Source organism: Cryptosporidium parvum, chromosome 4, assembly GCF_000165345.1.
Source record: "Cryptosporidium parvum Iowa II chromosome 4, whole genome shotgun sequence".
In the NCBI taxonomy this organism is placed as follows: domain Eukaryota; phylum Apicomplexa; class Conoidasida; order Eucoccidiorida; family Cryptosporidiidae; genus Cryptosporidium; species Cryptosporidium parvum.
The window spans coordinates 220,198-242,650 of NC_006983.1; the positions used below are offsets into that span (position 1 = coordinate 220,198).

Below are 22,453 nucleotides of genomic sequence, written 5' to 3' on the forward strand. Positions count from 1 at the left end.
TTTGCCGCCAAAGTGCATGCATTTATGGAAATAAAATGGCCAAGTATAAAATAGAAAACAAAAAAAATAACGAAAGAATAAAATAAGAAATATTTTATAGTTTTTAAAACTATTATCTATTGCAATTCATCTAGAAGAATGATTTGTTCATAATCATTAATATAAATAAATTTATGATTGTTATGAGTTTTGAGTTGAGTAAAATGGTCCAAATTTTCTCCATAATAGGAAACCAAAGGTGAAATTTCAATATAATTAAATAAAGAAAGTGAGAGCTCTTCAGAGATATTTAAAGCACGATTTATTAGCTTTTTATTTAGGTTTGAAATAGCTTTTTGACAAGTTTCTGGTGAATCTTGTCCAAAAATTGACTTAACAGGAGAAAATTCATCTCTAGATACATTAATACAATGAACTGGAATATTAGTAAATGCAAAAGAATCAAAAATGAATGTTTCCAATTTTATCCCATTAACTTCAGAAGGTTGATCAATGTAGAATTTCAAACGTGAATTATCATGATCATTCAAGTATTTTAAATAAGGTATTTTTTTTTTTGCAATATGATATGGAAATTCAAATATTTTATTAGAGATCTCTTGTATGAATTGAAGTTTAAATAAATGTATTCCAATACTACCAAATCTAAAATTTTCTTTTTTATCCCCTAATTTATTAAGTTCTGTATATTCAATAATACAAGGTAATATATTATTTGATTTGTTCGAATCTTGAATAAATTTCTGTGCAATACTACCAATATTTTCATTAATATCTTTCTTATGAATAGTTTTTGTAGATACCTGTAAATTTAATAGGTCAGAATAACCTATAAAAAAAGGATCACATATTTTACATAATGGATTATCAATACAATGTATAAATACATATTCAATACCTTTATTATTCATATCATTAATTATACCTTGTTTTCTCATACAATTAAATATTCCTCCATTTCCATTTGGAGATTTTATTATTCTTAAATCTTTACTTAAAAAGAATGAATAGTTATTATTTATATTTAAACTAGGTACAGAATCTTGTTTAAAGAAAGTAATATTTTTTAAACCAAAATTCTCATTTTCTTTAAAATACTTTTTAATAGTAGAATCATTGTTTTCTGAAGTCATAATATACAAAGGAATTTCTTTCATTTCTTTTAAATATTTAGTTTCCTTAGACTTCAAATCATCAGTATCATGATCATAATTTTCTTTTGACACTAATCTAATCAAACTCTGTATCTTTTGACAAAAAATCTTAAAGAAACTATCTTTACTTATTTTTCCTATTGGATACATTCCTTTTGGACCATTATAACCAAGTCTAGATCCATCTCCTCCTGACATTATTATCATTCCCACTTTTCCTTGTTTTAATTTCATAATTCCATGTTTATATATATAATCTCTAATACTATTAGGAATATCTTCTAATTCAGTTACAAAACAAGTATTACTATTATTGCTATTATTATTATTATTATTATTATTATTATTATTATTATCAATTTCATCATTTTTTTTATTTATACTTATCAAATCAGTTCCAATCTCTCCTTTTTTTACTTGTTCAATAACTTTTTTGATCTTTGATTCATCTTTATCTTTATTATCTCCTAATAATCCATTCCAGTCAATTTTTTTAGGAGGAAAATATTTCATATTTAAACAACTGTCAAATTCTTCAAAATCCATATTATCTTTTATCATTTTTTCTCTTTCTATAATATTATTATATTCTTTCATAAATCTCTCATCTCTAAAAATACTCTCTAAATCAGAATACAAATTTCTTAACTTTTCTCTATTATATCCACTAATTTCATACTTTTCTTCTTTACTTAAATCCTCAATTAAAGCTTCTATCTCATGCATACCATACTTTGCTAAATGTTCTCTTACAAATAACTCCATAGAATTCATTTTTACGTTCTTTTTTTTTTTAATTTCTCACTTCCTACCCTATTTTCTAAATTTAAGTCTTTTGTATACAAAAGCACCACAAATCCTCTTTCTTTCTAATATATATATTCTCTCTTTCTATATATTTATCTCTTTCTTTCATTAATTCTATATCTATTTCAGTTCCTATATACCTCTCTTTCTATTTATCTCTCTTTCTATTTATCTCTCTTTCTATTTATCTCTCTTTCTTTTCTTTCATTAATTCTATATCTACTTCTCTTTCTATATACCTCTATTTCTCTCTCTTATACCAATAATATTTTCCATGCTCATTTTTAAGATCACGCACATAGCGGCGCCGGCGGGAAAATCCGGTACCCATTAATTTATAGTAAAATTAAGGATGAAAAAAAATAGAAAGTTAGAATAATAATAGTATTTCCTGATCTTTTCTTATTAAAAACTTTCTAAAATAAATAAATCAACAATCTGAACATTTATAGTGATTGAAGAAATATTTTGGGAAAGTGATAAGTTGATCAGAAACACTTAACACATATATAATATATATTTTCAAAGTTTTAAAAAAAAAAAAAAAAACACTTTTTGATTCATCCATTTTTTTCAAATCCCTTAAATTCATATGATAATAATAAGATGAATAATAATGATAATACAAAAATGATACCAATGAGTGATAGTATGGAAGATCATCTCAGTGTTATGCCAATCAATACAGATGAATCATCTTCTGGCAATAACATTAATACAAATATTTATGGTGAAAATAAACTTAATATTACAAAAACAAATGAGCTTGGCTCTTCAACTATTAAAGAATACCTTGAATTTGAACCACTAAAAATTAGTCTATATGAATTAATTATGAGACAATTAATGGATGATGGATTAATTGAAGTAGCACAGTTACTACATATTAAAACAAAAACATCAATACCAATACATATTAATAAAAATTGCCTCTATAATCTTTATAAGACTGTTACATATCTTCCAATGGATTTAAGACAAGGAAATCATGAAAATCATGAAAATAATGATCTTTTAGAATTAAAAAGTACTAATTACGTTAAAAGAATTGAATCTGTGTTACCACATCTTGAGAATTTAACAAAACAATGGATACCTATTCGACCAAAATCCAGATTTCTGTATTATTATAAAAAGAAAGGTAATTATTCAAATGCTATAATGAAATCATATCCTTTAATTAATATTAATGATAAAATTACAAATACAAAACATCATATTTCTGATGATTTATCTAATCATCATGTTACTCCTATAACTGAAAATGATCAGAATAATCCAATTATTAATGATGAACATGAAAATCAAAAATCAAAAGAAAAACCTTGCAAAGAATTTTATTTCCTTGAAAACTTATCAAAAATCAAATTACAAGATTCTTGGAATACTATTCCAAATATTTCTGTCAATTTTAGAGGAAATAGTGTCTTATCTAATCATAGACCATACTGTAGAGCTTTAGCTGTAAATCCTAATGGAGGATATATTGCTACAGGAGGAGCTGATGGTATTGTAAAAATTGTTCCTGCACCTTCACAAGGTATTAATGGTACTTTTAATTCATCTATTTTTGGAATTGGTACTAATTCTAGTCTATCATCACAACAAAAAACATTTACTGAAAGTAAAGGTATTATTACATCCCTAGAGTACCGAATTAGAAAAGATATACTCATTTCTGGAGATACTGATTCTACTTTAATTATATATGATGTTAAAGGTATTTCTGGTGGTAATTCTGGAGATATGGATGAAATTACACCAAATATTACTAATATTAATAATAACAATCAATCCAGAATTTCAAAAAAACCAATACAAAATATTCGTGAAAGTTCTCCAATTAACTGTATACAAATGCATCCTTTAGATGATCACTTTTTTGTTGGTACTCAAGATCCAATCTTAAGATTATACGATATTCATACAAATGACTCATTTACATCATCACATCCTATTCATCAACATTGTTCTGCTATTAATGATATTAAAATTTCTCAAGATGGATCAATTGTATGTACCTGTAGTGAAGATGGTACTATCAAATTCTGGGATTCTGTTAATTTATCTTGTATTAATACTATTTATGGATCTCATAGTGGATTTCCAGTACATTCTTTATCATTTTCTTTATCTCAAAAATATTTAATATCTTCAGGAGGAGATGGTATTGCTAGATTATGGGATCTTAGAATGGGAAGAGAATTAGTCAAGTATTCATCAGGATTAAGAAGTTCTTGTCATTCAAAAGTATCGTTTTTGATTGATGAAAGATATACTATTCTTTCTGCAATTGATGATACTGGTTCATCTTATAGTAATATAATGAATAATGTTTCAAATTTAATGGATGATCATAACTTAGGATTAGATAAAAATTCGGATTTAAGTAAAGATCATTCAATGTTAATTCAAAATAGGGATGAATTATTAGATCCTTTATCTACAAATATTGGATTAAGAGTAAATAATAAATCAAACTTATTTAACTCAAAAATGGTCAATGATATGTTAAAATCAAGAAACTTTAAAATATTGGATCGTCAAATTAAACAGAATCCTATTGGTGATCTTTTAATATTTAATACTTTATCAGGAAATCTAATTGGGACAGTAGAAGGAATTCATGATGCTCCTATAATGAACTTTGAACTTTTATATAATAATAATCTAAATGGTAATATAAATGGAAACAATGTATCAACAAGTAATAATAATCAAAATAATCTTCCATGTTCAATTTCAGATTGTTCATTAGTAACAGTAAGTGATGATGGGAAATGTAGAATCTTAGACTTGAATTATTCAAGTTTATTATAATAGAAGATATATAAATGTAATATAGTATTAGATTAATTCCTAGTATATATTGGAAATTATATATTTAATATATAATTGAATTTTCTAATAACTAGGTTATTCTTGAAAGACTTTGTTTACTATTACCTTTGTAAGAATAAGAATCTCTTAGCTGATTATCAAAAAGTATATCACTTTTATTTAATCTTCTTAGAGCATTTTTAACAAGGGGGGACTTCATAAGTAAATTTTTAGAAGTCTTTTTGTTATCAAGAAATATAGGATTTAAGTTTTGAGCTTTATCGAGATGAATTTGTTTTCTTTTGGTTTGTATTTCTTTAAGAAGAAGCATTCTTTCATCTTTTTCAAAATCATCCATGTAATTATATCTTGTATTACTAGGATTAATAAGCTTTTCTCTATCTTGAGGAGTATTAACTTCTTTTTTTAGTTGATTATGATGATTGTGATTTGGAAACATAAAGTTACTTCTAGATTGACTTTTATTGAATATAAGTGATTTTTCATCAAAATCATTAATTTGATTAGAATTCTTTTGATTCATTTGAATGATGTTCATTTCTCTTTTAAGATTATGATTGAAGCTTTGGTGTTCTATCCAACTTTCCTTTTCTCTTCTTTGAATTAAATCTTGATTAGTCAAAGCTAAAAGATCTAAATGGCCTTTATGAGTATATTTAGATTGAAATTGAGTGATATTTGGTAACTTTTTACAGACTAATAAATCTTTATTACTTTCATAATCTTCAATATGAGGAAAATCATTCATATTTAAGGTACCTGGAGGATTATTAATAATTGACTTAATACTTTCATGATCATCTTTATTTTTATTCATATAATCTAGATCTGGATAATAATCTTGGCAAATTATTTGACTAAGGTTATTTTCATACTTGGTTTGATCAAGCTGTTTTTTTCTATTCGTTTTTATCTGGTAAGGATTCTCTAATTCAGTTGCTCTTCTTAATCTTTCTAAAACATCACCTTGTATTTTCTGAAGCGCTCTTTCATTAGTATTATATTTTCGAATAGACTTTCTTAACGCTAGTTCTTCATCTTTACTCATTAATTAAACTTTGTTATATATAGAATAATGTTGTTTATATTTATATATATATGAATATATGGACATTAATGTTTTTACAATTTTTTTTTGTATTTTCAAATTTTTTTTTTCGATCTAATTAATATACTTGCTAAAAAAAATTCGGAGATTTCCCGCCAAAGCGTGGAAAAAAATCCGGTACCCGTGATTTTCAGTGCATCATTAGGTAAGAAAAGGAAGAGACAACAAAAAGAATTAAAGACAGTATAATGTGAGAAAAGAAAAGAATTTGTATAAAAACATTAAAATAAACTACAAGAAAAATAATGATACCTATATAGGAAAGTTAATTTATCAGAGAGTTTATTATTAATGATTAGTTTTGTTTATTTCAATAGAGTTTTCCTTTCAATCAAGAATATATGATGTTATTCCTTCTAGGGAGCTGAGTTAAATGCACACAGCTTCTAAACTAGTTGTGACCTCTGCAATTTTCAAAGGATTAATAGAAAAATAATAAAAATAAGAGTATTAGTATTGGAGTAGTAACACAATAATGATGTTAATGAATATTGCGAATAAATGCATGTTATTATTATTATCATAGTATCAAGATGTTAAGAAAAGTTAGTAATCCCTGAATGATGACATTTATCTTCATTAATATCATTATGAATTAATAAACAATATTGTATTTCTTTTTGTTTCCGTTTTTCTTTATCTCTCTATTAAATCCTTTACTTCCTGTTTGATTGCTTCTTTTTTTGTTGTCTAGCCTTAGCTTCAGACAAAGCAGCCTTTTGAGCAGCACCAGAATTGCTTTGGTTTTGAGCTCTCTTCTGTTTAATATCATCCAAAGACAATCCTTCAATTGCTTTGTGAAGTCTAACAGTCTTTTTGTTTCTTCTCTTTGAAGTTGCTCCTTGATTGGTCAACTTCTTGTTCATTCTTCTCCATCCAACTGACCATTTAAGTTTAACTGGTCTAATTTTTTGGTGGAACAAAGATGCACATTTTTGGTTTAAAAATGTGGAGACTCTTCCATCTCTAGCAACAAACTTTCTTCCTCTTCCTGGGTATATACGGTATTCACTGTAAGAACAGAGATCCGTCTTGATTGTGGTTTTGACGGTAGACATCCTTCAAATTTTTAATTTACTCCTTTTTTTTTGTTTTTCTTCTCCCTGAATTTTTTCTTGATTAGGAAAAAATTTTGTAATTTTTCCTGTCTTGGAAATTTATTTTACTTTTTTTTTCCTTCCTTAATTATTTATATTTATATTTTAATAATATTAATAATAATTAATCATTTATATATTTGATTAATACCGCCCCAAAAATTGACAATTAATTACTTTTGAATACTAGACCAAATATTATTTTACAATTTGCTATTTTTACTTAGACGCCATTAATTTTAGCTATTAAAATAATTAATTCTTTTTCTCTTATTTATTCCTTTATTAATATTTAATAATTTTTTTAATTACTTTTAATTTTCTAATTCGCATGAACCCGCCCAACAATGCCGCCGTCTCGAGACGAGACATTTGTTGGACTAATATTACGAGAAAAAAGTGGGAAAAAAAGCGATGAAAAAAAAATGGGAAAAAAGAGAAGAAATATTGCATGCAAAATCTAATATTTATTTATTTTAAAATATAAAATTTAATATGAAAATGATTTTACTACTGGAAATATACAATGATGATTATAATAATATTTCATGTTTATTTCTAAATTTTTCTAATTTGGTCTAATTTTGTCTATTCTTTCTATTACTATTCTTACCTTTAATATGACTTCTTCTTGATACATATTCAGGTAAAAGTGCTTTATAACCATCATTTGAGCCTACATGATGTACTTCTATATTATTAAAGTGACTATCTTGAGAATCTGTAGTAATCGGCTCACTATTTTCCAGTTCTTCAGGTGATATTTCAGAATTTTCAATTATGTTACCAGCAACAATTCTCTGTTTTGAAATGATTTGATGAAGAGGTTTCTTTTCACCCTCTACATGAATTAACCTTCCTGCTCTATGTACTGCTTTTCCCTTATTGCCTTGACTTCCAATTCCTGCTCTATTTCCACTTGAAGATGATCTACTTGTTAATTCGTATGTTCTAGATGCTGATCTTGTACAATGTGTTCTAATATGAGATAATCTTTCAATATAGTTACCTTTAATTGAAATATTGTAATCTTCTATATTTTTTTCATTTGAGAAAAAGTTTACGCATCTTCTTATCATTGTTTCTTTATTAAATATATCCTTAAATCCTTTATCACCATACTCAGAAGGCCTATCTTTTGGGAGATTTAACAATACATAGCTCTTAAAAGTTCGAATATTCAACCATTCAGAATCTAATTTTCTGAAATTTCTTTCCATATTTTTACCTAATACTTTTGAAGCTTTATTTTGATCTTTTATTTTCTTAAACCTTAATGTTTCATTATTACCTACTTTATCCCACCTTGTATCTAATCTTGCCAAAATCTTTCCTGAGCCTTTACTACCATGAACTATATTGTCTTCGTTCCTACCAATTCTTCCAGATAACATTGGTATTGAAACTTTCCCCAATGCTATAGTATTCCTCTCTTCAGCTGGTAGTTCTTTTCTAATTCTAATCTTTTCCAATATTTCATTATTACCTATTTGATTATTTAATAGCAAATCTCTCTCCTCTGTTTCTTTTTGTAACTTTAATAATGCTTGATCTGTGATTTCTCTCTTCTTTTCTTTTGTTGTTAAATGAGCAATTGAAGGAAGTACCTGATTTACTATTCCATCTACTATTGAACTAATCCTCATATTATCCTTTTCTCTCATAACCAACTTTTCATGATCTGTTAGCTCTCTAACTCTTTTTGGTATACCTCTTGAATGTAATCCTTTATTCAACATATCCAATGCATTGTCATCCTTTGAATATGGATCTCCAAATACATTCACTCCTGTTAAATCAAAGTATTCATTATCAGTTCTCTCATCTGCTAAATATCTTATTACTAACTCTCTAATCCAATTATACAAACCTTCTTCTGATGATCTCAATGAATTAATCTTTTGAATCTTTCTCATTGCTTTAATAAATACCCCTATTATATGACTTGGAGTATCTATTGGACTGCATACATCCATAATCTCTTTAAGAGCAATAAAACGAATATTACTATCTAATACTGTGCTCATAATACCTCCTGATCTGATATTATTATTACCATCTCCCATTAAACTATTCATACCAGGTAAGCCCATTTCACTTTCAAAACCTAAATCTAAATCCATATCTATTAATTTATTTGATCCATTTGTAATATCAAACTTTTCATTTCCTAATGTTGAATACGTTGATAATATTTTATTTTTTAATGCATTAGGTACCGAATTTCTAAGTAAAGTCCAAATTCTCATACATCTTGTTCTTGAATCCAATTTTAATGGATTTCCTATTGGGGTATCCATATAGTACTCAGATATCATTTCCTCTAATCTTGCTCTTTCAATATTACAATTAAACTTGCCTGTTTCATCTTCCTTACATATATTCTCTGCAGCATCTTTACAAAATTGTGAAGCATTCTTACTAAGTATCTTAATTTTATTTCTCTTATCCAATTCTTCTAAAGCATCACCGCACTGATCTTCAACTTCATCAACAGTCTTACCTCCTTTGTAAATTTTATGACTAACTGTTGGAGGAATACCTGTAATTCTGTAACTTCCTAACTCTTTTAAATCAATATCCATCTGTGTATATATCTGATTCCATTGCCATTTTCTCATTGATTCATTTACACATCCTGAATATGAAAAATCCAAAGACAATACTTTATCAGGCTCTCTTTGTAATGAAATCAAAGTATCTAAAGCATCTTCACAAAAATTCTGTATATATCCTCTCTCACCTTGTCCTTGAGTATTAAAAGATATAAAAGGAGGATTAGTCTTTAACTTCTTTAAAGTTTCAGTACATAATAAAACAAACTCCTGTTCATTATTTGCTCCTGACCAAATTTCTCTAGGAGGTGGACTTCCTATCAAACCAATTATTCTTGGATTTCCTGATTTAATATCTTTAATAGATTGTAAATAAATAGCTCCCCAAGTTGCTTCTATACTTACTGTTGTATCTTTATCAAAAAGTCCTGAAGTCATTAAAAATCCTTGCGGAGAAATCCCTTGTAAATGTCTTTGTATACTCATAAAAGTCTCTTTATCTACCTCTCTTAATAATAATTCTAAGTAATGCCAATCTCCTTTTCTTTGACCCCATTTGATTGCTTTAGATAAAGTTTCTCTATCACCTGGATTTTTAAGGTTCATTACGCTTTCCATCCACTTAAATAATGGATATCCTTCATCTGATAATTCCTTAAGTGTACTTAGAAGTTCCTCTAGTATTTTTCTTCCTATTCCTTCAGAATCCCCTTCATATCCAAGTTCATCTTCTTTTAATTCATCATTAGTCTTTTCCTGAAGATCAGAGAATACATAAAATTTAGATTCTTCACAGAATCTCTCTATTGTGTATTCTCTATCATTCAAATTATGACTTGAAATGATTGCTAATCTTAACTTTAATAGCTCATCTAACACTTTAATACAATGTTCTGTGAAGACTAATTCTGCTACTGGGCTAGGCCATAATGTATATAAAGTTTGATCATACTCCGGAAGCTTAACAAAGCGAATATAATTCATGTTAATATCTCTTTTTAACTGTTGTTTAAGTTGATCCCATTGTCTTTTAGCTTCTTTCTTCTCAGTAGTCTTAAATTCTTCCTCCTCTAAATCACTCTCTTTTTCATCAATATCGCTTGCACTATATTCATCCGTATCTGCATTTGAAAGATCAAAACCTGACTGCTGAGGACTCATTGTTTTATTCTTTCTCTCATTCTTTGGTAAATCATCTCCAATCACATCAAGTTCAACCTTCCTTGTCTTTTTACGCATTTGATGAATTCCTACCAACAATTTGTGTTCCATACTTAAAACATTTCTTTGAGGAAGTAATTTTGGTTCCAACTTAAAAAGCTTTATAGATGATGTAGTACAAAACTCTTCCAATATTACTTTTGCCATATCCAAGCTCTTGCATTTCTCAAAGTTTGTTCCATCTATATATAAATTTCGATATATTCCACTTTCCCATACTCTCCATATATGCGAAAAGCAGTCATCCCTATAAAGATCTGGCCTTTCTCTGCCAATAAATACCAGTGATGAAGGAGATTTGATTGGAGGCCAAGGAATACCTTGAATAGATCCAGATTTATTAGAACCTGGAGTAATTGGAAGATGAGAGGAAATTGAGTATGGATTTTTTGCCAATGGATCTAGCCAATTCTTAGATTCATTATACATTGTAATGTACTCTACTGCCGTATAATACCTTTTGGAAGCTCTTTTACAGAAATCTGTAATTAAGTTATTCAATTCACCTTTAATTGTTTCCTCATTCTTTTCTTGTTCTTCACTGAAATTAGTGGAAATTAATACTCTTGGAGGAACAGAAATATATCCATGGTAAATTGTACTTATACATTGATACTCAAAATCCAATTTTTCTACAGCTGGATAGAAGTCATTTGGTAACAATGGAGAAACCTCTGTAATCCTATTTTCCAGACCTGAAATATAATCAATGATAACTTGTTCTTGAATAATTGACCATTTTGAAGATACCTTATTTTCATCCATTAAAGGCTCCCCATTGTTTGAAGCAGATATTACATCGAATAAGTGTTTATATTCTTGAAAGTATCTATTTGTTGCATCTCTACAGAAAATCTTTATTGTTTCTTTTGCTTTATCTTGAAAACCATCTAATTCTGCTCCATGTTGTAAGTTAATTTTAACTTTAGATTGAGACAAAAGTGAACCAATCAATTCAAAACAAACAAAGAGGAACTTTTCACTAGAGTATTGAGGTGTATTCCACTCCCTTGGCTGATCGATTGGAAGTTCAGAAATGGTTGGTAATTTGTGATTACTTTCATCTATTGTCATTTGTAATATAATTGCTTTCCATTGTTGAAAAGCCACCAATGATTCTCTTGGGCTAATTTTATAAATTGATTCATATTTTAAAGTGTTTTGGTTTGTCTCTCCGACAGTTAGTCCAATAGAAACCCCTTGTGTTAATATTTCACTTACGCTTCTTGTAGTTCCAAACAAACGTCTTGAATTCTTTTGTTGTTCCATTAATGGTTTATTTAAGCTTTGATTGCTCTTGAATACGTGATATCCTGTTGGAGAAGTTTTGAATGAAACCTGATAAACTTCATCATCAAGTGGTTGTGCCAAGAATTGTTGCTTTTCAGGGCGTACCTGTTCATAATTTTCCATTTCTTCTTCTTCCTGCTTTTTCTTTTCAAAATCATAAACTTTTGGATTATAAATATGAGCAGAATCTTCACCTTTTCTTTCAGCATTTTCTCTATAATCACTAGATTCTTGTTCATCCAAAGAAATTTCTCCCTGGAAAAAGGCAACTGAAGCAAAGTGACAAAAAGATTCAATATTCTTCTTTACTAGATTAATATCAAATTTACCAGACTTTGAATGACCATCAATATAAAGATCTTTAGATACCTTGTTAACATATAAATCCCAAATACATCCAGCACAATTATTTCTCATCTCATATACATCTCTTCCAAAAGTAAATTTGAAAGGCATGAAAGGCCTTCCAGAAGGTAATCCATATATTCTGTAGTTTTGTCTTTCAATAATTTTATTCCATTGTCTATTACCTATGAAAATATCCACAGAATCTGTACAAAACTGAAAAATGACAAATTGGTGACTAATAAAGTCCATATCAATATTATCAGGTCCGACGGTCTTGTCTGTATCTAGACTTTTAAATTTGAGAAATTCCTGGAACTTCTCCTCATTTATTTCCTGCGAATGTTTAACAATAGGTAATTTCTTTGATTCATTCAAAGCGGACTCTGAAATATCTAATAAATCTTGCTTAAGAAGTGAAAATAATGTTTGATTACATAACCTCAACAATTTTTTTGGATTATATGTAAAGTCACTCAATTCAATTGGGAAACTCTGACTCAATATAGTAAGTCTTCTATTACCTATGGATTGATCCCGGCTTTCCTGTTGTAATAAAGATCTCCAAAAATTCCAAGCTCCTTTTGATACGTGAACAGAATCTGGAGGTAAATTATAAAGCGAAACTTTTGATAACTTCTCATAATCAATTCCAGTCCTTACTATTTCATCTCCTCCTTTAACTCTATGAACTTTTAATGGAACATCCTCCAATGTAGTTTCTAAGAATTCCAACTGAGATTCTAAGTCCTTTCCAAGCTTCGGGAAGCTCACCTTGTTCTTTTCAATACGTTTCGATCGAATTCTCTCCTCCATCAAAGGATGATGCTGGGGCTTGCCATAATCTGGATCTTCCTGTAATAATTTCAAATCCTCTTTATCCCCAAGTCGTTCAATCTCTTCTTTTTCTCTCTCACTAATTTGTTTTTCCTTTGACTCCAAGATAGCCTCTCTTGCTTTCTCTGAAACCTTTGTAAAGTAGTCCTTAACTACATTAAGTCTACCTTTTATTGGATAGCAATACTCTGCAGCTGAAATACAAAATGTCTTTCTTGAATAATTTTTCTCAAGCTCATCCTCATAACCTGGCATTATCACCCTTTTTGCTTCTAAAACTTTTAGTATTCCAATGCAACCCAAATAAAACTTTCTTGGATCTAGAATATCAACATTCTGCAACTGTTCCTTCATTACTGATGGAAAAACTATAGGCATTGAATCATATCTTCCAATTCTATGTACTCTATTCCACGAAAACTTATCTCTAATAACTTGTGTAGATATACAATTCCAGAAATCACTCAATTCTGTAATATCTTCATTCCTAGATTCCAATGCCTGCCTTATCTGTTCATTATTATCATCTGTACAAAATACTCCATCTAATACTAATGCTCCACCCAAAAATATTAAATTAAGTAACTTTAGAAAATTCTTTCTCATTTTCTCTTGTCACTCAAAAATCCTGGTGTGTGTACAATTTCTCATGCAAATAATTTCCTCTCAACTGCATGTGCATGCAGCCACGTAAGCAATTATCTGCCCTTCTTAATTGATTTCTCTATATTAAATTTATTTCTTCTTTTATATTAATAGCTTCCAATCTTAAAATTAAAAAAAATCCTCACCTTCAAAAAACATTAATTGAATACCTATCCCTTATTCAATTAACTTCTTTGTCTTTAGATTTTTTTACTTTCCAAATTTTTGTTTTACTATTGTTTTTTTTTTAAATTAATTTCTCCTTCGTACTCTTCCTAATAGTTAATCTCCAAATTGTCCATGCAAAAATGTCTGCCCGCCAAAAGGCGCCTCGTGTGGGGAATGTTTGGTGCATAAGACCTGGGTAAATCTTGAATTAAGAGAGCCTGAGTAATGAGAGGAAGTAATATTTTAATCAAGAAAAAAAAGGAGTAAAAGAAATTTATAATCTATGATAAGCTTAAGATATTACTGAAAATAATTGTAACAAGAAAGAATTTTGCAGATTTAATTGAATAAATAAAAACTAAAATTATTACTATATTATATATTAGGATTATGTGTAGGATTTATCAGACAGGCTAAGCCAATGATAGAAAGAGGGAAAACTTATTAGCTGAGATTTATAGTATCAAAGATAAAGTTTTGTAGATGACTAGAAATACAAACCTTTATCTTAACATCATTCAGCGAATTATGATTAGCCTTGGACTTTGCTGAAAACTTCTGGTAGAAAGGGTCAAAATTAAAGATATTCTTTGATATTGCAATATCACAATCAACTGCATTAACACTTCCTTCAGATCCAAAACTGATTGCACTACCATTATTTAAGCATTCAGTTTCAGTAATCGCTTGACCATTATAAAAATGTTTAGATTTTTGACCATTTAATTTATCTCCAATACCATAATAAACATTACTATTATCTCTATAAGTAGAATTATTGCTATTATGGTTATTATTAACTTTTAATTCAAGGTATCTAGACGTAACATATAAATTAACATGTAGAATTTCTATTGAATCACAACATACATATTTATCTAGCCAAGTAGAGAATTCATCAATCCAAGAATCAATTGAGTTGTAAAGTTGCTGAAAACAGTAGCTATCAGAATCTTGTTTAATATCCTGATTCTTTCCTTCTGGTACTTTTGTAAAAGAGATAGATTCGATCCCATCTTTGGAGTTATTATTTCTTATGAAAAGTCCCAATTCGGTCTTGTCTATATTTAAATCTAAAAACAAGTCCAAGTTTCGGACTTTAAAAAACTTAAAAGGAAGATACTTACAAGAAAATACTATTGAATCCACTCTAAGCTTTTTAACATTCTTAGATGACGATGATTCAGATTGATTATCAATTTCTCCTCCAATAATAATATTTTGAATTGAATGTGACTGAATAATTAACAATGGTAAAATTAAATTAGCTGTCATTATCACAAACTCTGCTCCTCTTGAAAGTTCCCCAATATTGTTAATTCCATAGTTACCTTGTGAATCCTTATGGTCATATAAAAAACGAGAATTATCTCGGAGATTCCTGGAATTAAATGATGGAACTACCATTATATTATGTGGATCTATAATACATTTGACAAGTATAGGAGTTCTTAATACAAATTCATCAACAAAATTTGAAATAGCAAGCCATGGACAAATTTTCACGTGGTTGTACTTTCTAAATATATCCAAATGGACATGACTGCAAGTAGAATAGTCTCCAGAATATGCTAAATGTTTTCTTCCTCTAGTTATTCCATATCTATTACGTCTTTTAATATGACTACATGGATTCTGAGATAAGTGTAAATTTATAACTTGGATTGTTTGAAGACCTGTATTTGGGAGTTCATCATCATTACAAATTAGTGAAAATGAAAATGTTGAAGCAGCCGGTACTGGGAAACGTGTCAATAATAAAGAAAATATTGAAATTGGAATAATTGATTGAACAATATAAAGCTCTTCAAGAGAAATTGGAATGATGTTATTGAGTTCAGTAAAGCAAAATTCGGAGATTTTTGGGAATTCTGACTTGTTTGGCTTTAAGCCAATAATTTCTAGGCTTTTTAGTCCTAACAAAACATGAGTAGAAATTCCAGAAACTTGGTTATTTGGAAGTAGTTTTCTAACGATTGGAATTTGGTCATCCATATACCCAGTAAGAAGTGGTTTTAGAAGAGGAATAATTTCAAGTGAAGTAGATTTATTATTAAAGTTGTTTTCACAATTAAACTTAACGGTAATGTGTCGGACGCTATGGTTAAACCACCAATTAATTGGTCGAGGTTTTCCTGTGTTATTATCAAAGTTTCCCAAGCTAATTAACTTTCTTGAGTCTTCATCAACTAGAAATCTAGCATCAGTATCTGAAGCAGTTTTATCATCTTCAAAATCATTGAGATCCATAGATATTCTTTGACTACTAAATTCCCTTTCTGACATTGTTTCAAAAAATTCATTTTGCATTTTTCCAATTCTATTCCAGCTATTCAAAACACGGAGGTAACCCCCGGCACCCTCATTATTAGATACAATTCCTCCAGTTCCAACTCCAATCCCAGATCCTGTTACTTTTACTTTTTCGATTCCCCTACCCCCATCAAATATTGAAACTGGCTTGTTTTCAGAAATATCAAAAGGAATTGCATCTTCATTCAAAATAATAAAAGCAGATTTGACAGAAAATGCTTTAAGATTATCAGTTTTGGTAGAATTAGAATTCGCACTTTCAGATAAAGTTTGACTAGAATTATCCAATAAAGGGCTACTACTATAGGATTCGCTTCCTGCAACTTCCTTTGAAACTTCCAAATCGCGCTTCTTTTTTGATTGACCTTCTTTTGAAGAGTTAGAATTCACTCTCCTAGGAGTACCTATATAACCTCCCAAAGTATGTTTGGATTGGTCTGGAGACATTAATCCACAATTGAACCGTACATATTTGTTTTTTGTTTCCTTCTCTGAATTCTTTGTAGTTTTCTTATTGTTAAACTTGGAAGACAAAATCCTGGGAACGATGATACCCACGCTCTTCCTATATTTATGAGGAGTAAAAAAGAATAAACTTTTAGATCCAGACTGAGATTTTGAACCAGACTTTTCACCCTCTTCTTTATTTGTCTCGCCAAATTTACTCATAGAACTATTCGAAATAGTATTAGATGATGATGATGGCGATACATCAGTATTTAGTTTAACATTTTTTGTCGGGATATTGCTTCCAAGAACACCATGAAAGTATATTCTAGGAATCTTGATCTCATCATCCAGACCAGTATCTGGGGAAAAAGATGAAAGTTGGCCATCTTTTTTTTCTTCTTTAGTGCAATCTTCAAAGCATACAGACATGTCAGAACGATTTCTTCTACTATCTCTTATTTCATTATCATTGGTAGCAACATTTGTTGTACTTGCAACGTCACTTTGCACTACTCTGTTGCAAGCATTAACCCTACACTTATTTGTTACATTAATTCCAGATTTTGTCGGAGATTTAATCATATATCCTCCAGTTGGAGATAATGTTGCTTCTATATGAGAATCTGTATTAATTGTTGAATCTGATAATAAATTCCCTTTACAGTTCTCAATTTGTAATCTTGGTATAATTAATTGCTTTCTATCAAGATTGCCGCCATTTGGGGGTTTGGCGGCAAAGGTGCGATCGATTTGCAAAGTGGTGTTGCATCTATGATAATTATTATTAGAGCTAAGGAAATTGAATATATTTCGAATGACTCCAGATGTATTGAGGGATAGCAAATTAAGTAGAGGGTCAATCACTACTAAGTCCTTGTTTACTTTATCTCTATTTATCGACAAGTTGTTTTTGTCGCATCTCAGGATACGTCTTTCAGTGCCTGTTAAAAGGTTCGTTTGAATAAAGCTTATAAAATCGATTTGATAGGGGTAGATAACAATTGTTTCTATTTTACTCCTATATTTGGATTCTATGTAGACATTATTTCTTTCTGAAAAGGGCATCCAACCTCTTTCACTTCTATACATCCAGTGTACAGAACATTCGAGCTTTTTTTTAGGACTATTAAGTTCCCCATCATAGTTTCTATCACAAAACTCTGATTTTCCTACAAGAACTGTTCCTGGAGTTAATTTCTTATTAGAATTTATAAAGCTTTCATTAACAAAGTTTGTTTGTTTATTAGATATACTCGAATCAAATACTGGACTCACATTAGTGCATGAGTCATTGTTAGTTGAATCAACTTTATGATCTTTACAATAATTTATGGATACATCATGCATTTTGCACTGTATATAACTATCATCTTTCTTGCTAAGTTCTCTATAATTATCAAATACATGTTCATCGATTTTCATTATTCATTCAATAGAGCACAAGGATCAAAAATTACTATATTAAAGCTTTTAAAATTAATTATATCCATAATCAATGCTAAACTAGTTAATTTGTTTCTTCTTTGTCAAAAATTATTGTTTGCTTAGCTGTTAATTTCTTATACAAGTATTTATATACATATGCATATATTTACATGCAAAAATATTTGCTAAATTTACCATATATAATACTAAATTTAATTCCTAAAATTAGTAAATTAAAAATTCCTATAAACTTGGGTCTCTTATTTCTCAATTTTATAGCTTTCACTTATTTGTTTAATTCAATCTTCTTAATTCACTAATTGTATTTAATTCGGATCTTCAACTACTTATTCTGAAAATATATTATTGCAATTTATTAGCTTAATAATTATCAATATTAATATATTATTAATACCAATATTATTATTTTAATGTGTTATCATTCAACTCTCTATAATTCTTCCTTATCCAATTTAATACATGCTGCGTTTGTACTATCTCATTAATTCAATGTTATTTCTTTTTCCGCCAATTTTGAAATTTATCTCTTATTAATTCCCTATCCGCCCGCCCCCCCTATTTCTTTCATATCTCCATGCTAATTTATTGCTTTAAATCTGTATTTAAAATGGCCATGGCGCGGGCGCCACAGAAGTGGCGCCGAGAATGTTTTTGTGTGTATTATATGCATACACAAAATAATTGTAAGTGAAGAAAAAAGAAGATTAAAAAGAATAAGTCCCGAAGACTCCTTCTGGGGTTAAAGTACATAATTCTATGTATCTGTATGCGAATGAGTTACATTAAGGGCATTTCAAATTGAAAAGAAGAAAGTTTTAAAGAATATTATATAAAAGTAAGGAATGACATTTTGATAGTAGCTGGCAAGTTAGTGGAATAAATAATAAAACACTTGAAAAAGAAAGACTAAGGTAAAGTTATACATTTGGGTACATTTTTTTAAAACTTTGCCTTGTCCATACGTAAATTACTGTTACTATTACAAAAAATTAATTCTTAATTATGACATTAACTATGACAAAAGTATTTATAATTTGGATCTTACAATGGTATTTCTTTGTTTTACTAGTAATACTTATGGCGGGTAGAATATATGGTGAAAGTTCACGAGAATTATCAGAGTCTTCAAATTTTTTCCTAGAAGGAGGCTCAAAAACAGAATTTACTAATGAAATTACATTCGATGATGAGCACGTATTGAGTTTAGATTTTAGTCAAACAGGAAGAAGTTATGAAGAAAACTACTCAATTGAATCGCCATTAAAAGGGGATGAATCTACTTTAAGTTCTTTATATTATAATCCTTTTCTTTATGAGTTTGAATTGAATACAAAAATTGTATGTCATGAACAATTTTGTAAAAAAGGATTACATAGTAAAAGATCATCCAAATTATTTAAATCTTATACAAAATCAGTTTTAAAGCATTATATTCTTGAATCCAAAGTTAGATCGTGGTTCTTTAGATTATGGAGTGAATCTACTGTATTAACTTCTCCTGTATTATATATTGAAAAAAAACAGGAATTTAAAGATATATACAAAATTGCTAGAAACTATTACCATAAGCTTAAAGATTCTGCTGTTATAATTATACTCAAAGTATTAACAAAAAAGGTTTCCAAAGAACTTGCCTTAGAGGAAATGGAAGAAGAGGAAGTATCTAAATCAATCTCTAATACATCAGAAAATGAAGAACATTCTTATTCTTCTGAAAATGGAGAAGAAACTAGAGCTTATGGTAAAAATAGCTCTGCAGGAGTTTCATATTCCATTAGTCAGGCTGTGAAGAATCTTTGTGTTAAACTTAGAGGCCTAAGTAAACATAGAACAAGTGATAATGGTCAATCATACTTGTTTGTTATTGAAGCTCATGAAATTACTGATCGAATCATCTTTTCAAAGTTAATGACTAGCTTGATACAGACTTCATGTTGGAATAGAGCAAATGTGAATAAGTCTAGAGTTATTATTCCAATCATTGTTGGTAACTTTAAGTATAATCCTGAAAACCAAAGTATTCTTAGTGATGTTTATTATACAGAAATGGGATCTGGAAATAGAAAATCTAAGTCAAATATTAAACAAACTTCAAAATCAAAATCTAGATCTGAATCTTCGGTAAATCTAGAAGATGATGATTTAATTGAGAATTTTGACCAGTCAAACTTGAATTTATCTGTTGATTTGAAACCAGAATATAATGAACTATTTATTAAATGGCTTAAAAGATGTAATGAATCCAAAGTTATCCATCAAAAGTACCAACTTACTAGTCCTGGTCTCTTTGAGAAACTTCTAAATCAGTATCTTGTATATGCAATTAATAATAACTCTATTACACGTGAGCTTTCTAAGCATAATCAAGGATCTCGTCATTTTATGAGTCAATATCCGAAAAATTGTCATCATTCTTGGAATGATTTGTTAAAGTTTATTGAAACTGAATATAATTCTACTGATGTCAAATTCAAAATTATTCTTATTAGTACAATACTTGAATCTCTACATGTTGCAAACTTTACCCTATTTAAAGAAGCTGATATTCAATCAAGTACTGAATCTGATCAAAAAGAAGAGGAAATTCCATCAAAGGAACAAAAAGGTAAAGAAAATGATATAGAGAAAGAAACTGAAGGTATTCATTCTACTGGAAATGATTCCAATCATTTCAACCAAGGTCAGATTAGGTCCAAAATTGAAAATCATCCAGAAGTTAGTGATCTATATAGTATTCTCTCTTCAAAAGAACAAAAACCTATTACATTATTACAAGCAAGAATAATGGATGATTTAATCAATAGGCTTCAAGAACTTCCTGATCAAAGAAAATCAAGGCTTGAGTTCAAAAACTATATTTCAAGCTTAAAACTTGATCATCAATCTCTTAACCAAGTACTTGAGCTTTTTGAAGCTATTGATCATGTACAAAATTCTTTTCATTTACTTAGAGTTATGTTCATTACTAATATTGATTTGGGTCTTACATTAAATCCTTTAGAAATCATTATTTCTGTATGTAGAAATGCTAAAATGGTTCCAATCGATTCTCAAAGTGTGGGAGAAAGGTCAAATAAAAGCTTAAGAAAGAAAAAGAGTAAAAAAGGAAGAAAAGATCAAAAAAACCATAATATTGAAGATAGTCCTATAGAACAAAGTATTTATGAAGTAGAAGAAGAATATTCTGAGGAAGAAAAGAGTCAAAATGCTCAAGATGAATTACAATCTGATCATAATAATGAAAATAACCAAGATATATTGGAAGAATGTGATCCTTTCAAATATTTAAGTAAAGATTTATTATCTGAAGATTACGATGGTGATGTTATGGAATCTATTCAAAAGTCATCCATAAAATTTGCTTCATTAATACTTGGATTATCACAATACAATACAAAGATCTTGAATATACATATATCTAATTTGGTCATTAAGACTGAGAGACTTATGTTAAGTAATATACTAGAAAACCAAAAGATCTCTACTATGGTTTTAATCTTGAGTGAAAAAATTCGAACTTTTCCATTTAATACATTATCATCTTTTTCATATTTGAAAGAAATTTCTGAGACAAGAACTATAGCTTTATTAAAACCATTTATTCCTCTATTTCCTTCATATACTTTAATTGGTCTATTTGGTGATTCTATAGAATTTAAAAATCCAAAGCAATTTGGTAAAATATTAATCATGGAAATATGTATTCTTTATTATGATCCAAAATCATTTTTGGACCAAGAATTTGTCGATTTATGTATTAGTACTTGGGAGTCTAATAGTAAAGATGAAGAATATAATAAAAGTATTTCTAAAGCTAATTCAAAATGTAAGAAACTTTCTAAAGAAGTAAAAGGTTTAGAAATTGGTAATAAAGTAGGAAATAGTTCACCTACAGTATTTTTATTCTGTGATCTCCTTGATAAACTTGTAAATGGTCCAAGTTCAAGAAACGAGCAAAGCTTTAATGAGATTAAGGAATTGTATGTTTCAAAAGAGTTTAACAATAAATGTGAGAATATTAAATCATATAGTATTCAACAATCAGGGAATTTATATAATATGTTAGTTAAGCTATAAAAGTAGATGATTTTAATTAATTAGTAATAATTTAATTATAATATACATTATTAAAAGATTGATAAATATATACTTGAAATAGTTCCTTTGTAAGATTGA

The 22,453-nt window shown here is 28.6% G+C and overlaps 7 protein-coding genes across 7 annotated transcripts; 2 read left to right on the forward strand and 5 right to left on the reverse strand.

Annotated features, from left to right (window-relative positions):
* Window positions 1-116: 116 nt before the first annotated feature.
* On the reverse strand, window positions 117-1,928 carry cgd4_810 (UDP-N-acetylglucosamine pyrophosphorylase; the record flags this gene model as incomplete). The annotated part of the gene is made up of 1 exon (XM_625683.1): window positions 117-1,928. The coding sequence occupies one exon, from the start codon at window positions 1,926-1,928 to the stop codon at window positions 117-119; it is 1,812 nt and encodes a 603-aa protein (XP_625683.1).
* Window positions 1,929-2,567: 639 nt separating this feature from the next.
* On the forward strand, window positions 2,568-4,781 carry cgd4_820 (WD repeat protein; the record flags this gene model as incomplete). The annotated part of the gene is made up of 1 exon (XM_625684.1): window positions 2,568-4,781. The coding sequence occupies one exon, from the start codon at window positions 2,568-2,570 to the stop codon at window positions 4,779-4,781; it is 2,214 nt and encodes a 737-aa protein (XP_625684.1).
* Window positions 4,782-4,872: 91 nt separating this feature from the next.
* cgd4_830 (hypothetical protein) lies at window positions 4,873-5,850 on the reverse strand (the record flags this gene model as incomplete). Its single annotated transcript, XM_625685.1, has 1 exon — window positions 4,873-5,850. The coding sequence occupies one exon, from the start codon at window positions 5,848-5,850 to the stop codon at window positions 4,873-4,875; it is 978 nt and encodes a 325-aa protein (XP_625685.1).
* A 716-nt stretch (window positions 5,851-6,566) lies between these two features.
* On the reverse strand, window positions 6,567-6,968 carry cgd4_840 (possible 60S ribosomal protein L24; the record flags this gene model as incomplete). Its single annotated transcript, XM_625686.1, has 1 exon — window positions 6,567-6,968. One exon carries the CDS (start codon window positions 6,966-6,968, stop codon window positions 6,567-6,569), a length of 402 nt encoding a protein of 133 aa, XP_625686.1.
* A 617-nt stretch (window positions 6,969-7,585) lies between these two features.
* Window positions 7,586-13,861, reverse strand: cgd4_850 (large protein with signal peptide; the record flags this gene model as incomplete). Its single annotated transcript, XM_625687.1, has 1 exon — window positions 7,586-13,861. One exon carries the CDS (start codon window positions 13,859-13,861, stop codon window positions 7,586-7,588), a length of 6,276 nt encoding a protein of 2,091 aa, XP_625687.1.
* Window positions 13,862-14,512: 651 nt separating this feature from the next.
* cgd4_860 (possible WWE domain) lies at window positions 14,513-18,253 on the reverse strand (the record flags this gene model as incomplete). The annotated part of the gene is made up of 1 exon (XM_625688.1): window positions 14,513-18,253. One exon carries the CDS (start codon window positions 18,251-18,253, stop codon window positions 14,513-14,515), a length of 3,741 nt encoding a protein of 1,246 aa, XP_625688.1.
* A 1,026-nt stretch (window positions 18,254-19,279) lies between these two features.
* cgd4_870 (hypothetical protein with signal peptide) lies at window positions 19,280-22,354 on the forward strand (the record flags this gene model as incomplete). Its single annotated transcript, XM_625689.1, has 1 exon — window positions 19,280-22,354. The coding sequence occupies one exon, from the start codon at window positions 19,280-19,282 to the stop codon at window positions 22,352-22,354; it is 3,075 nt and encodes a 1,024-aa protein (XP_625689.1).
* Window positions 22,355-22,453: the final 99 nt, after the last annotated feature.